The sequence below is a fragment of the Zootoca vivipara genome, chromosome 8 (assembly GCF_963506605.1).
Source record: "Zootoca vivipara chromosome 8, rZooViv1.1, whole genome shotgun sequence".
NCBI lineage: Eukaryota > Metazoa > Chordata > Lepidosauria > Squamata > Lacertidae > Zootoca > Zootoca vivipara.
In genome coordinates this window covers 77,340,363-77,359,645 of record NC_083283.1, presented here as the reverse complement: position 1 = coordinate 77,359,645, position 19,283 = coordinate 77,340,363, and the positions used below count along the sequence as shown (strand labels likewise).

At 40.1% G+C, this 19,283-nt stretch overlaps 1 protein-coding gene across 6 annotated transcripts in view; it reads right to left on the bottom strand.

Annotated features, from left to right (window-relative positions):
* CTNND2 (catenin delta 2) overlaps positions 1-19,283 on the bottom strand; it is a 236,816-nt gene that overhangs the window by 112,456 nt on the left and 105,077 nt on the right. For all 6 annotated transcript variants that reach the window (XM_060278053.1, XM_060278051.1, XM_060278050.1 and 3 more), the window contains one exon: positions 8,835-8,967. In XM_060278053.1, the coding sequence (XP_060134036.1) occupies positions 8,835-8,967 (133 nt within the window). The remainder of the gene's footprint in view (positions 1-8,834; positions 8,968-19,283) is intronic.

Sequence of the window (19,283 nt, the reverse complement as noted above, 5' to 3'; positions counted from 1 at the left end):
AACGCTTCCACATCTACTTTTAAAAAGAAAACTACTCAAATGTGTTAGGATAATCCATCGGCCACTCATAACTGAATGCACAACTTCAGTCTAATTGTATGTTTTTCTTCCCTTGAGACACTACGTATGTTATGTTCTGCAGTGTTTTTCTCTGATTTCTCATGAAAAGCAGCCGCAGCTGGCTTGGTGGACTCTTTGACCAAATGTCCTGGCCCCAACCTGTTTGTTTCCTGAGAGAAGAATCCACATGTTTTCTTCAACACATGAGAAAGTAGCTTAGAGGGGTTCAGCGTCAAATGTTTGGTAAAGTCAGATATCACCCCGGCCCACAGCTCTCTCTCAGTCTGAAGCAGTACCCTGCATGAGGGGTGAGCTTACTTTGCTAACTTCCTGGCTTAGATACTGTATATGACTAAGCCAATATAAAAAGCAACATCAACTGGTAAATTCTGTACCGTATTTTAAGAGAAAGTGTTTAAAAAATATATTCGTCTGGCCCATAGCTGCCAAGTTATCCCTTTTTTAAAGGGATTTTCCCTTATGCTGAATAGGCTTCCTCGCGAGAAAAGGGAAAACTTGGCAGCTATGGTCTGGCCCCTAGAATTTAAGGAAAACATACCCTAATTCTAGAACTAGAGAAGCATAGATAGGAAAGGGAGAGGGAATGGCACACAATGTGATGTCTTTGAGGATAAAATGTAGGTGAGATTTATTGGAAACCCATTTATCTGTAACATCATGACTTAATTTAGCCTCATTAGTATAGTAATTTGTTGCAGGTTACAAAAAGTGCTGGATCAATTTAAGCTCAAAATAAGAGAGGAATGTATGCAAATTACTGCATTAGTTCAAAATGTCTAATTTGTTTAGGAAATCTAAATTGGGATTTGAAACCCAGATCCCATTTAAAAACAGATTTGCAAAACTGTAATTAAGAACGCATTAGATTAGGTAACTACACTAACACTGCAAACAATTAATGCACATAATTTAAATGAATCCAGCTATTGCTTTATATACAATATTTCAGTGGAGTTTAAAAACAATTGTACTTTGCATGCTGAACCTGTCCAGAAAATAATGGTGAGCTCTTTGTTCTTTAATGTGTAGCCTAGGAAATCTGCATATTCAGGAGCATCAGTTATAATTGATGTTACATATAAGTTATGTCTAGTGACCAACAGCTGGGTCAAATAGGACAGTCTCAACATCTCTGAGGAAGGAATGTGGGGAGAGAGACTATTTGGCCTTGTTTGTACAGGCAGCAGTTGTTTTAGGCGTGTCTGATATGTGCATGACAGCACACATGCGCTTCAGGCCAAACCCAGATGTGACCACAAAATGTTACAAAAGCAATACAAAAGGGGGCAGAACATGGTATTTGCAGGCTTTTGCAATGGGTGTTCCAATTATGCGCGATTTCACGTAAGCGTGTGGTGCCTTGAAACGTTAACACCACACAAATTGGTCGCTGCCTGTATGCAACACTAATCCAAATCATGGCTTAGCCCTATGGAGGGCTTGCTCCTCCCCAGTGTTTTTAGGTCAGTTCAGGATGCCATCTAAGGCAAGGTCTGGCTTATTAGCATGTTGTCCAAACCTGGCCTCTCCTCCTAACCACAAACCTTATGGGCAGACTTTGGCTACAAAGGAGGAAAGACCTTAAGTATAATCCTAGTTTAGGATAACATACGGTACTAAGTCTAAGACATACCTTGGCTTAGTTACCACACCATGCTGACCCCAAAAGCCCAGGAAGTAGCAAAGTGGGCATGAGCCAGTGTGTTTGCATGATCATACTCAGCTTACCCAGGATAGGTGAATCAAGAGAATCAAGAAATAAATTTAATACACAAAAGGAAGCTGTAATGGACTAGCTGGACACAGAGGAATGGTGAGAGGCACCAGCTGAGGAACCCAAGAGAAGAAGGCTGAGCCTGGGGATTGGTGGTGCTATAACAATGAGCGGTCAAAGGGGGGGGGGAAGGAGAAGATTCAGTGGAGGACATGTCTGATGCTGAAGAGGTATCAGCTTTTAGTGCACAGGGAGAGTCTGTGGCAGAGAGAAGTCCAGAATCGGAAGTGGAAGCAGGAGACAAGGGAGGCCTAGAGGCAGAGATGAGTCAAACTGGTGAAGAAGTCAGGGTGTCTCCCCCTCCTGCTGTGAAAAGCTCCCTCCCCCCGATCTCCTAGGACCAGGAGAGGTCTGAAGTGGGAGAAGCAAAAGCAGGCGTGCCATAGTAGTCTCAGATTGCTTGGGAAGGACCCAGGAGAAAAGGAGATTTAGGTTGTTGTGAGAAGACAGGGACCTTCAGTCTCCACAACTGCCTCGTAGGGGTAAGACCTACCAAGAAGAGTTGCTGTATTCATTAGGCCTGTCATTTCTGAGCAGACCTTCTAATAAAGCGTTACTCCATGTGATTTATTGTTTGCATACTCCTGACAGGAGCCCTGATGCAGAGCACGTTCCATTCCATTAAGTGATATCCATTTCTAAAACCCAAAGTGAAGAGTATCCCTAGCTATAGGCATTCTAAAACCTGGTTGAATGCCTAACTACTTTTTATTCAACTCGGCTATGAAATAAATTCTAATTCAATACACCTGTTTATATTTATATTCAGCTCTCATTTTCATCTGTTAATAGTTCACTTACATAGATTTATTTGTTCATATATCTATAACCTTAATATCACTGCCTAATTCCACAAGGATGCTCCATAACTTAAACAAATCACAATCTCAAGTGACAAATGATTTTATAAACACTTAATTGATAAAATGCTGATCATTGACATGGCACGGAGAATGAAATATATATTCTCTTCAGAGATATAATGTTTAGATTTTGTCTACACTACACTGCACATGATGACATTTATTCGTTCTCAAAGTTGAAGAATGTAAAGGTCACACATGAAATGAAGTATTCACTTTATCATCATCTAAGGAACCAAATGTCACATAATTGTGCTGCATGAACTAATTCACTAAGATAAATGAGGAATTACACTCCAGGCTCTTGGAAGCGTTGCTAAATGGTATGCTCAAGGTGCCTTGTTTCAAGCTGAAGTCCACAAATAATAACTTTTCCTTGGAAAAATATTGGCAAATGATGCAGATTAATGCTCTCCAATGTTATAAATATAGTGAATAATTATAGTGGGACTGCAAGTGCTATTTTGAATTTGAGAATGTATTGGAAAGTGAGGCTGGAGTTGTTAATAAAGTATACATCTAATGCAACTATTGAAGTAGTCCCATTTGTGTAAGGATTTCTGATTGCACAACAGAACTACCCCACATTTGTGCCCCACATTTGCTCCAGAGGGTTGGTTTGCTACAGAAGGGTTTTGTTGCACAGTCAAGAGTCCTTGCACTTGCAGGATGATTTTGTTGGATATATCCCACAATACATGTGCAATTCATATGCAGTTGTACCTTGGAAGTTGAACAGAATCCGTTCCGGAAGTCCATTTGACTTCCAAAACATTTGAAAACTGAATTGCGGCTTCCGATTGGCTGCAGGAAGCTTCTGCAGCCAATCAGAAGCCCCGTTGGACATTCAGGTTCCAAAAGAACATTTGCAAACCGGAACAATCACTTCTGGGTTTGCGGCATTCGGGAGCCAAAAAGTCCAAGCTTCAGGGCGTTCGAGATCCAAGGTACGACTGTAATCCCCACTCTGTTCAAGTCAGTTCCAAGATCTAATTTATTTTAACTGCTATCAATTGCAAAATTGGTTCTTCCATACTTTTAGAATTCAAATCACACCAGCTAATATAATTCTGGAATAGAGCTACAGCAAATTATCTACACACAGAGAACTAATCTGGCAAAACTGTTATTGATTATAACCAGTGTCTGATCTGGCAGTTGCTAGGTCTGCAAAGAGCTGAGAGAAGAACCTCACCAGAACAAACAAGGAGTTTTGGTTCTAGTGATGTAAAAGCTGTTTTGGCATGATGTGCAGGTGAAGTAAACAGGAGAAATCACAAGTGATTTGCTCTTTCTGTAGGGTGGTGGAGAATGCACAGTTTCAAATTCAGATTGCGAAGCACAGCTAACAGGAACTGCACATCAATAGAGAATGATAAACAATCATTTAACTCTAGTTTTAAGTCTTCCACATACATTATCACAAAAAGCAACCCTCCAGGTTGGTATCGTTATCTGTACTGTAAACTACTTTGGGAAATGTTACGTCGGAAAGGGGGTGGGAGAGAGAATGGCCTGGTTCATATGACATGGTAAGCCAAACTGTGGCTTAATGGATGGTGAGAATATTCAGGTCGCAATGAGGCATTCACAACAGCTCTGCTCCTGAAAAGTCTCTTTCAGTCATTTGCCGAGCTGAGCTAAGGTAAGGCTTAACATGTTGTTTGAACCTGGCTCATGGCTAAGCTCTCCTCACCAGGACTTTTTTTGATGATAGAACTCACCAGTATAGAGCAGTGTTTCCCAACCTTGTGCCTCCAGCTGTTTTCGGACTACAATTCCCATCATTCCTGACCACTGGTCTTGCTAGCTAGGGATGATGGGAATTGTAGTCTCAAAACATCTGGAGGCACAAGGTTGGGAAACACTGGTATAGAGTATCGGCACCTCGCCCGTCTCCCTCTTCGCTGCCCTTGACAGCCATTTTGAGCCATGACATTTTATCAATATAAAGTAGTAGCACCTGGTTATTCATTCATTCATTTATTTTGCAAAAAGCACTGCTCCTTGATGATCTCAAGGTGTGATCAAAATTTGTTCCTATCCAGGGGCCTGCATATTTGTGCAGTCCTGGTACACCACAGTTTTGCTTCCCAAGACATGCAACTGAAGTCCAAGAGAGAGATGAGATGTCAGAAGTCTAAGACAAAAATATGGCTTAAGAGTTTAAATAGTGTGCTTCCATAAAACAAGCATAGCTAATTTCTGTACAAGAATATCATAAAAACAATGGCAAAAAGAAGATATATGTCAATCTCAAGAGGCTCTGAAATGACAGCAAAATCCTAGAAGTTAAAACATTTTTTTTCAATTAAAAGAAAATGAGGGGGGTTCCAACAGAAATAAGAATGATTATCATTAAAAATACCGTATATTCTGGTGTATAAGACGACTGGGTGTATAAGTCGACCCCCAACTTTTCCAGTTAAAATATAGAGTTTGATATATACTCGCCGTATAAGAAATACGACCCAGCGTATAAGACGACCCCTGACTTTTGAGAAGATTTTCCTGGGTTAAAAAGTAGTCTTATACGCAGGAATATACTGTAAGCATGCTCCATGGGCTGACTTTTTAGGACAGTCATTCTGGGGGAATATAAAACAAATGATCTGGAGAATGAGAACCCTGCAAAATCAGCAAATCTTGTAATGAGATTGTTTAACGTTGCAATCATAACAGAGCATTCGGGGGAACGAATAGTCTCATTCATAAATAAACAAAGAAAATCTGAAGATTGTAAACTTTTATAGATTGTTGTGGGTGGGCAAGTTATAGGAATACACATTTTGTTTACACATTGGGCTACAATCATTTCAGTTTTATTATGAAAGACTTAATCTTGCTTATTCCAAGATTTAAGAAGCAGTGATGGAGAAGTGTCACACGGAAACTCATTAGTCAAGTTAGATGGATGAAGGAGGGGAAATCTGTTGCCATGACGATATGGACAATAGCCGTGCAATCAGGGCCGGTGCTAGAGTAAAACTAGCAGAGGTTATATTTTTAACAGAAAACGGGTAGGGGAAAATGTTTCCAGCATTCACTTGATTTTAATTATATTGCTTGCATTGATATTGTATATGGCTTACAGATTTTAAAAACATTAAGTAGTTTATAATGAAATAACATGACATGACAACCAAAAAAGCATGAAGTGAATGAAACCACTACTGTCACTTAGAGAGGTGTCTGTTAAGGATGGAAGGCAGCCAAATAAATGGGATGAAGGGTTCACTGGCTACTGGACCCTTATTTCACATCCTTACCCAAACTGCTGGTATTGTGGCTTTCATAGGTGAAATTAGTTTTCTAGCATACAGGAAGCCAAAACCTTATGTGACCTGCTGTATCATTGCTACCAATGACAGGGTGCCATTTTCTTTCGGAACAAAATGATATTGGCATGTGAAAACTGAACAATTCAATTCTTTTGTTGGGTGACCTCATAAAAAAGACTTATGTGTCTTTAAAAACACAAGGAATTGCTTCAGAAGAATGGACCTTGTTTTTAACAAGAGTGGAAAAAAGAGTTATGTATTAAGTTTTCTAAAATACATAGTGCCCTTTCCACCACTCCCCATCTCTCCTTGCTTTTCCTTCCTAGTAAGGAAGATTTGAGGCATGACAAGAATTGTTATTAGTTTAAGCAACTTTTCCTAGGCAGCTAACAACCTCCTCAAATAGCCTGTCATTTCACCAAACCAATTCTGTTCGCTTGCAGCCCTTCAGTTGAAAAATCTCTCATCTGTTGCCTTTCAACACTAAACACTGTATACAGGGCTATGTTATATAAAAATCAGTTATTGACTACAGTTTAATTGTTTGTGTGTGTGTGTGTGTGTGTGTGTGTGTGTGTGTGTGTTCAAATAGACACAATATACAAAACTAGGGAAATGATGTGCAGGGCTATTTTTCTAGAAAAAGAAGTGCAGGACTCACCATGTGAGTTGCGGACATATCCGAAATACTGCAGCTGCAAGTCCAGGCAAAAATAGGCTAAATGTGCGGGGAAATCCGGATATATGGCAACCAATGTCAGCAGTGTCGGTTTTGCCAATTTTAAAAAAGTACTGGCAATATTTAAACATAGCTAAGAAGGGGAGGGAAACCCTGGATCTTCCTAATGCAGTTGATCCTAATGGTAATTATTTAGTTCACTTAAATTACTCATGCCTCGTTATAAGAGCTGGAAAGGAAAAATTAAAATCCTTCCAGATGAAATCAACAAAAGCAAACATGAGGGGTGTTTTGTGAGTAAGTTAATGGTTTTTGACACCTAAGGAACCAGCTTGAGGCTCCTGCCCAGGAAACAATCATCATCTCTGCCAAGTGTCCTTTTAATATATTGGTATCCAAGAATCTAACCCGACAGCCAAGAAGTCACCCAAACAGGGGCAATGTATTTCAAGCTACAGTCTCTTTTCCTTGTGTGTGTGGGGAGGGTGGGGGGAAGATTACGAACACAATTTTACCTAAAAGAGAAACCAGCAATTTACAAATTGTACTGAAGTGCAAAGAGCTCTTACTGCTTATTATAGTTGCATGTAACAGCTTGAATCATCGTTACTGATTATAGACAAAAAAATGGTTTTGTTCTTATATGGGTTCAACTAGAATGTTAGGATAAAAGTCATTTTAGTGCCATTGAAATTGATTTCCAGTGGGACTAAAGTGGCCCAAAACCAGGGCATTGTACATCGGAAGCATAGTAGAGGTCTCAAAAAATGACAAAGGGCTCATACATAATAGCAGAAAAGCATGTACAACTGCAAGTTATGGTTAGTGAGAAAGATGTTGTATCAGCACATAAAAAACACATTCCACAATGTTGCGTTTTACTCAATATATGCAAGAAATGGCTTCACAATTACTGGTTCATTGCAGCCAAAGGAAGGAGCAAGTAGAGCCACATTTTCTGACCTTGCAGACACAACTCTAATTCCTATGAAGAATCTTGTTTATATATATAAAAAAATCCAATAAGCAGAGTGGATGGGTCAGCTCATCAAAAGAAAGGATCCTAAGGGACCTTTTGAAGTTAGTTAACAAATTAACAACTTTCCATCTGTATACTTGCTAGTGCTCCAGGGGTTCCATTCTAACTCTATAATGTAAAGACTTTAAAGAAATACAATCCTTTTAGTCTTTTCATCACTTGAAAAGGCAAATGGCTCTGTGCCTAAACACACACAACCATCCTAAATTACAGGGATCAAATGGAGGTCCAGAGACATGTTCCTCCTACAATTCTGGTGATCACAGCAGATGCATACTGCAAGCAGTATGGTCAGGGGCAGAATGCCCTTCTATGGAGTCAGCAAGTGATAAAAGTCCTCAAGTCACCATTATGAATGAAGCCAGGCTAAAGGCAAAGATGCACCTTTTAGGAAGCATCTATGCTAAGCAGAAACATTAAATGTTGGCTAAAATGAGGTTGTAACACATTTGACTCTGGTGCAAATCTTTTTTAAAAACAAAACAAAACACCAATTTCTTTCAAGAGAGATATGAGAGAGCAGGGCATCAGGCTAACTATAACTTTCAGTACTGTATAACTATACTACAAAAAGTATCACTGATTCAAATAATTTTGTGTGAATGTGACCGTTCCCAGGAGGCATGGCTTGCTGTAGCCCAACCAATCAAGGAAAAATTGCACTTTAATAACAATACACATGTCTGTAATGAGGGAGATTACACATATGATCAAGAAATTATTATTCCAGTGCTCACCTGCCTCCCCTATGTTCTGGAAATAAGCTATATGAACAATAGTTCTGAGATTACCTTTTCTTCCACATGCCTGTAACTAAAAGCTTTATGTAAGGTGATGTCAAAAAAGGTTAAGGTACTTCCACAACAGAGAGAAAGCTGAAATTTGGTACACAGCCCAATGACAGAATAAAAGCCCCCCCCCCAAGAAAACCTCAGTTCATGAAGTCTGCCTCACAAAAAGGCAACAAAGCAGCACGGAATAAGCCACAGCAGAAGATAGGAAGGTCTCCTGGAGTTCTCCATAAAGAAAAAGGCAGCTCAGAATTTCAACTGTGGTTTAGCATACATATGTTGTACAACACACATACGCACAGGTTTTAAACAACTAATTCTCTTACCTCAGCTTTTATTTTATTGTCTCCAAAGCAGAGGTGCTGTAAGTAAGCAGCGGCATTGGATTGTACTGAGGGGAACTGATGCTGTAACATCTGAATGACTTCTGGAAGTTCCGGGTCTCTCCATCCAAACTCTCTGTGCACAAAGAAACAAGAAGGGATTTAGCAGTTGCTCTAATAATGACAGCAGCACCTATACTTGTTCATGCCCGTAGTTTTAATGCACCAAGCTCAGGAAATGTATAGGGGGATTTTGTTGGTATCACTGCCAGAATGAAGGTAGACGGTAACCAGTATGATGACTACCCAGAAATTTAAAATCCACTGCGATTAGAGAAAGGTAACTTTGGCTAGATTAGTTTTCTCAAAGTTCTATTATTCTAAAATAATAGAAATGAAATGCACTATAGGAAGCCCTGATAAAGATTAACAAAAAAAAAAAAACATACAGAAACACAGCCATTATGCACAACCATGCTTTCTCACTGACGATGAACAGAGCCAATCCCAAGTACCAGATCTGGACTGGGAGTTGGGAGAGAAGCAGTATCAGAGGACGGGCATCACCTAAAGCGCTCCACAGGATTGCAACAAAGAACTTGGGCTCAACTGTGGGATGTTCAGAGCCTTGAGACTGGCACTGTGCCTACAAGCATGCAAAATTCTCATGTTCCTTATCTTGAATCAGATTGGACCAATGCAGTGTTCTTACAGGAAAATACCCCAGGGTTGAATCAAGTTTGGAAACGCATCCAAGTTACAGATGTGCTCACGGTTTTCTCACATTATCTACCCCAATGTACCATGAGCACTTTGTACAGTTCATGACTTATTGTGTGCCAAGCTATGCTCAATATCCATATTTCTATATCACAAACCACAACCAAACACTTCACCCCCACCACCATTTGCTTGTAATTTGTGTTATAACCCCACCCCTCACTACCTCTAGAGAGGAGGAAGTGCACACGGACACGGCACCGAGCCACCGAGCATGTATCAGAACCTGATCTATCACTAACCTCCAGCTGCACCAAGAACTGAGAGCTGTCAAAATGTGTCTGCTTGAGAAATGGGTTTATGTGCATGGATATGTGCAAACTCCCAAACTATGAAAACCAGGAAATAAGTTCAGAGAACGATGACTATCTGAGGAAGAGTTGGACGATTACTGCAACAATTTGAAGATGAGCATGCAAGACCAAAGGTGCTCAGGACAAAGGGCTGGATCCTGACTTAGTCATAATTAGAACAGAATCCCCTGAAAGCAACTGGACCCAAGTTAGTCAGAACTACCAAATTCTGTTGAGTCTACTAGGTTTGGACCCAACACAATATAACTAAGCATCTATTTCAACAACCCAAATGGATAAGCGTTCCCCAGAATTGTTATAAAGGCTGTTAATTTTTGCTTGCATGGGATGCAGAATGGAAAAGTTTAGAACAAGTATATCAAAGCAAACCTATAGGGTCACATTGAGTGTTGCTGTTCCCTTAGTGCAGCAGACTTCTACGACATAGGGGGTTAGATTAGATGACCCTCGTGGTCCCTTGCAACTCTATGATTCTAGGAGTCTATGTCCGAACATTCCCATCCTCTTCTCTTCCGTGCACCTCATAATCTGCTCCAGAAGGTTGGAGGGTGCCTCTGAGCAGTTTTTGAGGGCGTGCAGGGAGGAGGGGAAGGCGAAGTCCTGTTACATGAACAGAATTCTGCATGCATTGCACAGAGTTGGATACAACCCAGAACATTCTATTAGTGTCTTAATCAATACTTGGTCTCTAAAAAATGTATATGAACAATATGTATCTCTTTTTTGAAGAAATCAAAAGTAGCCGGACCACAGAAAATTCTTAAATCTCCTTTGCAGAAAAGGATGAGATATGTATTTGACCCAAATTAAATTTAATCATTTCTCATGTTTTCTATCACAGAGTTATGTTTGCACTTCTGGTTATCTTCCACCAAACACCCACCTCCCAAACTTTGCAAAATATTTATCAACAGCATTCACACATAAAGAAATCACATGACTAAATAAAGCTAATGGGGCATGTGGTTAAAGTTGTGATTACATACAAAACTGCATGATTGCTGCAAGTCTGCTGCCTATTTCCCCACTCTTGAGGTACAGAACTTTCCAGAAATCATAGTCAACATTATTCACCATAAGGACTAACTGGCCACTCATGTTGACAACTGTTCTGTTGTTTTAGTCTTACCAGAGATGAAATTTCAGGCCAAGTTTTCAGTCTGACTATTCTGCTTTGATGCAATTACTTAACTTAGATTTCTCCATGGCTATGTACACATTAGCGGCTGAAAACACAGTGAGGTGGTTCTCCGCTGACTTTCAAGTTGTACACAACAGTGAGGTGGTCACTACCTCGTCAACTCCTCCAACCCCTTTTCACGGACCTGTCACCTGCGCCTGAGCTGTCATCCACACATGTACAATGACCTTCTCAAATGTACACACCTCAGCTTAACTGCAAAGTGAAGGTAGCTTAAGTTTTCCTTTTGGATTGTTGAAGTTTAGTTTGAGGGAAAGTGCACCAAACAGCAGTATTTCTCAAGAAACTACAGGAAAGCTTTGCATCATCGATTGAAAAGCCAGCGGCGAGAGCGCACTGGAGCCAGAGTAAATGGTCATGCGTACGAAGCCTGTGTCTCTACTAAACAGTGATTTTAACAGCTGACAGATTTTGCGTTTCAATACAAGTTTAGTCTAAATGAACTGACAACTTGGAAACTCCAACTGCATGAGTAACTCATACATCTGCATCTCTTCAAATAGAGGAAATGAAGTGGCAGTTTCAACCATGAATGTTTAATTAAAACTGAGTAGTAGAACCACTGTTACATACACATACACAGCCATCTTTATATTCCATTCTGTTTTACTTTAAAGCAACATCTACAATTTAATTTTGTTGTCTTTCCTCACACTGGTGCGTTTTAGCCATGGAGGACTCAAACTGGCAATGTAATATCTGAAAATAATATACTGATGCATGTTCATGGTTAACTGGTTTCCTTGCTTTAAAACTCTAGTCACTTCACCATACTAGTGAGCTCTTCCTGTCAACATGTTGCTAGAATCCCAACTCAGAATTTACAAAAATTGGTCCAGTGGCAGTTTAATGTGTCTTTTGACAGGCTTAAAGTACTTGGTAAATTTGCATGAAACTACAGAAGCTTGGCACTTAAACTATTTTTAAAAATGTGGTTGTACCAATTGGGTTGGTTCCATAGAAATGCATGTATAATATAGGGCTGGTGAAAGATGCCCCCCCCCAAAAGCCCACCCTGGAGAAAGGTGAAGGACCCTCATGTATGGGATGGGCTTTGGCATGGTTTCTGGAAAATTGGTGGAGACAACTACCACTAACAGGAGTCATTAGAAGAGGTTGCCTCTGTCTGATTTTCTGGGGGTGGGGTACCTTTCCCTCATACCCCTATTTCAAAGCCCACCCCAATCAGTAGAACCCCTGAACCTCCTGGCTATTAGCTGTGAAGTGGTCAAGGCAGCTTCTAACAGCCACGTTAGACACCCCCCCCATCCAAAACATTTCAAAGAACCTTCATGTAAATTACATACAATGCGATTTCTGTTTTAGCTGTTTCCTGGTTACTCAGGGAATAAAAGGAAGCCAACAGCAGGAGTACTTGCACAAGAAGTAGTACAGATACGGTAGTCAAATCCACGAATTTCATGTGGAGTCAGGAATGCAAGCCAAACCTTTCCAAATGCATAGGATGTCACTTTGTTTTGAATTTTTAAAGAAGACCTGTAGTATGCATTTCCTCTGTGCTGTTTATGGGAAGAATTTCATAGCAAATGTTTATGCTCACAATGAATTTGTTTTTATTCTAAAACATCAAAGCAGGTAAGAAACTGATGTGTGATTGCCGCTTTATAAGCAGATTTTATGCAAAACTGCTAAATTTGCAGCTAAATGGCTTGATAAATATGTTGAATTAAGCCACTCTAATGACTCCCCCATACCTTAGGCGTACAATATTCTTATACTGTAATATTTTTTTAAAAAAATGTTTTAAAAATAAAGATGGTGAGTATCAGCTAATTAGACTTAAGGGAATATTTCTCTGGGAAAGGACTGTTTTCAAGTACTGCAAATATTGATTGCAATGGACTAGTCTGGCTTGAATCCAGTGTTTGCATGAGCAGAAGCCATTTGCTCAGCTACCCTTCCCTACCTCTCAGAGGATGGAAGACTATCAGGAAAGACCTGGGATATGGTAAGCTGGGGCTGTAGCAGGAAAGGAGAACTGGAGAAGACTGGGGGGAGGCAGTTTGCCTCTCAGTCATTTCCTGAAGCTCTCCTAGTGTTTGGGGGAGGGGGGAGGGAGAGCATTTGTGTATACTGTGGAACCTCGGTTTATGAACACCTCGGTTTACGAATTTTCGGTTTACGAACGCCGCGGACCCATCTGCAATGGATTAATTCACTTTCCATTACTTTCAATGGGAAAGTTCACTTCAGTTTATGAACGCTTCAGTTTAAGTACTCTGTGGACCGTCTGGAACAGATTAATCCACTCTCCATTACTTTCAATAGGAAAGTTCGCTTCAGTTTATGAACGCTTCAGTTTATGAACAGACTTCTGGAACCAATTGTGTTCATAAACCGAGGAACCACTGTATGTGTATGTGTGTGTTTTCACGTGGGAGGAGAAGTCTTGCAAATATCCGGTTTCTGGTCATACAAATTCTGGATCAAAGCCTCTGTTTAACTACAATATGCTTAACTTAATTTTGTTAAAGATCTAACAGAGACAGAATTCTATTGAATTATTGTTCAGGCCAGCATCACAACAATTTTTCACATTTAGTTTTTAGTGAATCGCGTTCAAGGTATATCTAACATTAGTCACTGACAGTTGTAGATACTACTTTTTTTTTTACTTAATACAAATGTACTAACATTACTCTCCAAAGCATGAGTTGCTCACCTGTGCTCAAAAAGGCACCAGGTATTTACAATAGCTGTTTCTTTTCACTTTTCACTTTCCATATTGCATTTTACCTCTTCATCATGCAAACTGCCAACAGGTTAGGTCCAGTCCAAGATCTCTTGCCACCTAATGTGGAAAACCCAAAATGGGGTTCCCTGCTAAAAAAATTAACTGGATCTTTCCTGCTCCAAGTCTGCCACTTGACCTAACCATATTAATCTTCCTCATGGCATTGCCATCAGGGATTATGCAAGCTTCAATCTGTAAATGCCAAACATATGAAGAGACCTTATACAAAGAATTAGTTAACATTTTCTCACGGGTCCTAATATAACACTGCTTGCCTCTGTTGCTTTACTATTATACCCCCCCCCCCAATGCACACAATGTATCTGTAAGTAGAAATAAATGCTAAAGAAAATGGCTATTTTGCAAGACTGATTGGCAATCCGTGACTACAATGTGCATTGATTTATTAAATCAGTCATAACTGGAGGGGGGTAACTAGATCTTCTAGAGCACATCTGTTAAAAGTAAATAGCAGGAGCACATCACAATAATTTAGAAATATTTGGGCATTATCAACAGTGAATCTATTCATTTTCTACTCAGATGCATATTTTTAAAAGAATAGTGATGAGGAAATACTACCAACATCTTTGAGTAGAGAATAAACACACTATGCTAAGTAGAATCAAAAGAACATATAGCCCATGCTATTTAAGAAACCCATGGGTCTTCTAAATGTACAGAATTGTACAAAATCATAGAAAACGCTTTAGAAAATATGAGGCACATTTCCAAAATATAAGATAAAAAACAAATAAAATAAAACCTACATACAGCAACAGTGCAGGCTCCTATGATGTAAGTAATGGGCCCCACCTGCTATATAAAGGGCCCCATTACTTTTAGTAGCTTAGGGCCTCACCAGACCTAAATCCAGCCCTGGAGCCACTGTATAGATGGTAGCATTGCTGGTGCCAATCCAGCGCATCCGCAAAGCGCTGAGCTGACTACCCCGCTGCCCAGCCCAACCCATGGCTCTGTCCCAGCCCTGTTCTCTGGCCACTGCAGCATCACAAGCGTTAAAATATTACAAAGCAGAATTGCTACCTCATTTGTTAGATGCCCACCATCAAAAAGTTGTGAGGTGTCTTAGAATTCAAGACGTATGAAAGGCGAAAGATGCAAAGCACTAAATTAATCACAGTCTAATTCTAAAAGCAACAGAGACAGAAGCGGGCTGCATCAGTGCTGCATCATAACACCATGAACTTGAGCAAGATTCAGATGCTACTTTGAACACAGATGACACTGAGCTAATTGGGAACGAGTACTTAAAACTCCTGTTACTAGGCTATCCTTTTGATGCTAATTCTTATGATATATTTGAGTTTCAGGGTGAGTGTTTTTATAATCATCATGACAGAAAGTATCAACCGTGCTCTCCAGCTCATGGAAGTATACTTTGATCTAATCCAGGCATCCCCAAGCTTCGGCCCTTCAGATGTTTTGGACTACAATTCCCATCATCCCTGACCACTGGTCCTGTTAGCTAGGGATCATGGGAGTTGTAGGCCAAAACATCTGAAGGGCCGCAGTTTGGGGATGCCTGATCTAATCTTCTTCACTGGATTCAACCCAATGATTTTTGGGGGGGAGGGGAGCAGAGAAAAGTTCAGCTTTCAGGGGGTAAAGTTACTGAGCTTTTTTTTAGTTTTGCCCAAAGTTGTGGAGATACTTTTTTTTTTGCAAACAACCAACATTTAGACATTTAGCCAATTTCTGCAGTATTCCATGTATGTCTGGGAAATTCCAGACATGTGGCAAGCCTATGATATACCGTAACTCACTAGGAGACATATGATTTGCACCCAGTTAAAAAGTGATTTCGTAGTTGATGATGTGGAAGACTTCTCCCTCAGACCCTGAGGAGCCATTCTCAGAGTAGACAGAACTTAGCTAGATTGACAGAGTAGTCTGATCCAATATTAGGCAATTTACTATGTTACACTGATTGTATAATGTATTTACATGTATTCATGCCTCATTTTTCAACCCTGAAGGGTTTCCAGAGTGCCGCACAGTGAATTTGAAGCAAGTAATCATCAACGTTGAAACTTCAGTGCATTGAATATGGTAAAAGTCAAGTAAGAAGTATGCATACATATATAATTTTATTGATATGCTGCCTTTCCATAGTTCAAATCATGCTCAAGGTGGCTTATGACATGACAAAAATACACAATTACAACAACAAAAGTAGCCATAAATAAAACAGCAAAAAATGCACAAACCAAACAATTTCCACATAAATCATAATTAAGCTCTACAAGAAAGATACAAAAAATAATGTCTACAACATCAACAATCCCCAGCTAAACAATACCCCAACGTACACAAATAGCACTCCAGATTCAACATAAGTGAACTACAGCTAAAGCCAAATCTCTCTCTCTGTTTCTTTCTTTTGCCAAGAAAACATTTTCATTGGCGCAACAGCAGCCATCTACCATATGCCTAGAAATTAAGAAGAAGAATTTGCTCATTTCTCTGCAACTCTCCCTTTTCTGGGTCAAGTGTTATGCACCAAAAATGAGAGAAGACACTATATGTGTACACAGATTGTATATTTATTGAATGTAACCACGTGTGACCTCCCCTGTAGCTGGGTGGTCATTGACCATATTGACATAAGTGGCCAACCTGCAACGTGGCAATTGAGCTCTAACTGCTACCCAAGATAAGAAGATTAGCATAGCATGGTCTTCCTTACTTCCTGCTCTTAAGCTAACTTGCTATCGGCTCTAGATTCAAACTATACCTAGACAGAAGGTGGGGGCTGTTGGAGGGTTGTGGTGTGCACTGGCTTGACAACAATTACTTCAGAGTGACACCACTGGTATGGACTAAGACCGCAATACTGCAGCATTGTAGCAACTGGAGTGAATATTCCCAATGAAATTTAAATAGGATTAGTGTGTAAAGCATGCAACCTCCCTTTCGTATTTTGGCAGGTGAGTGTACAATGTTTGAAAGAAAGATTAAAACGCCAATAAAAAACGTGAAAGTCTCCCCCCCTCCCCCTTAGCAGAATTAACAGCAATTTTTGGGTCGCCTGCAATGCTGTGGGAGAAGCATTTATCTTCATTTGCATAGGATCCTGCCGTTAACCGCTTCAGAGAGGAACTGCTATAAACGAACATGTGCGTGTTGATTAAGAGAACACAGGCATTTTAAAGAGCATATATGTCACCATTTGGCATCCCGAGGATAATTTTGCAGCACCAGTTTTACACTGAAGCTGTGAAGGCAGTTATGACAAGGGTCCCTTATTTTCAATTTTTGCAAGGGTTAATTTTCAATGTGTTAGTTTCTAGGGCTAATTTACGTTATTAGAGCAGAACATTCGCATCTGATCAAGCAGTTGGCATACAGAAACACAGGCACCAACACCTACCCCGTTCCGGGCAAAACTGCCTGCAAGCAGCTTTGGAGAGAAGATTTATGTAGGAACCATATGTTGAAAAATGACACCAAACATTTATCATAAAAAGAAAAATGCTTCTAAGTCTGCTGGGACGAATATTTTTTTATGATTTTTTTTTTAAAAAAACCCTGCTTTTTGGTTATTTTGCTTTATGGTATAACGTGATCTATATTTTCATACGTTTACTTTTATCACAGACAAGCAGAGCAAAAATAGGAATCCAGGGCAAATATATCAAAACGATTATTGAAAAGCTTTCCAAACCACTGTTCTCGCAGCTGCTGCTTGATTATCTAGCATGTTCTTAAAGCATTAAAGCCATTTTTTCCAACTGGCATAGCCTTTGGAAAAAGGAAAAAGAAAGAAAGAAGGAAAACTAAAAAGATGGTAACCCACCGATGAGTCCTGCCAAAGCAGAAGAGGGTCGCACAAGTTTGCTTGTATTAAGAACTAGCTGTACCCAGCCACATGTTTCTGTGGGTCATCCCTGTGACTCCCCCCACCCCATCCTGATCCATGACCCATCCCAAACCCGTCCTGCCCCCACCCCCACCCCAGGCGAGTCCACACCTCCACTCAGCCCAGTCTGCTGTTTTGCTCTTCCCTGCAAACCCGAGCTGAGCTGTTTTGGAGAGGGAAGGTTTTCTAGCTGCAGTACCATTGGAGTCGCCGCTAGAGGGCGATGTTTTGCAACCTCTCATGTTCCCGTTTTTCTGGTTTTTCCAGAAAAGTTTATACAAACACTCACCTATTCACATTTGACGTTGTGTCCAAATTTCAACGCAATCGGTCAAGCGGTTTCGGAGAAAAGTGGAATATAACAAACATGGACAGCTTACATTATATGATATATGATCCAGCTGACTTAAATTAGCTGTATGATCTGATCGACCAGGACTCTTCTTACATCATATGATGTAAGAAGAGTCCTGGTAGATCAGATTATACAGCAAATTTAAGTCAGCTGGATATTTCTGGAAAGGCATAAAAGCAACACCCTTCATCTTTTACCCTCGACTACCTGACATTCACAGGTATGCTGCCTCTAAATATGGAGGCTCTGATGACTAGAGCCACCACTTCTCCCTGTCCGGTTGAAGGGAAATACAGCCGTATCTTGGTTTTCGAACAGCTTAGTTCCCGAACGTTTTGGCTCCCAAACGTCACAAACCTACGGCTTCCGATTGGCTGCAAGAACTTCCTGCACCCAATCAGAAGCCATGCTTTGGTTTCCGAACGTTTTGGAAGTCAAACGGACTTGCGGAACAGATTCCATTAGACTTCCAAGGTACGACTGTACTGGAATGATTACAACTTGCACCCCGCCACACAGTAACCCATGTGCTGTTTGGTCAGTCCTTAGAGCCATGGAATAACTCTGCATTTATTATTTCTAATTCTTAAACCACTTTGCATCAAGGGGCTTTGTCAGGCAGTAGCAAAAAGGACGGCTCTGCCATTCTTGCTAGGCATAAGTTGAGACTTAAACTGCTAAAGCCAATTCATCAAATTAGACTGAAAGCAAGAGTAAGAGTAAGCAAGAGACACAGCATAATGATTAATAGAGTCTGAATCAGGCTTTGTTTTCAGAGCAGTTCCTTGTTCTTTTTTAATAATAATAATAATAATAATAATAATAATAATAATAATAATTTAGACTGCAAAGTGTGGTCCATTTAATTCCCAGTGGAAAATGAGGCTAGACTTAACGCCTCACAGAATGCAGGATCAATGTTTGAAATCCCTGCTTCCGTTCTTTAATCTGCTTCATCAAAATAAGACTCATGAAATATTATGCGGCCATGAAAACATTAACAAAATATAGGCAGTTAAACTGCTGTTTTTTCCGCCTTATGCTAAATCTTTCTATTTTTATGTACACACCCTGCATCTTAGTAACCTAAACATGGCTATTTGAACCTGCATGGGATATGGTCTATCTATCCACAAACTGGAACAGACATTGATGATGCACCAA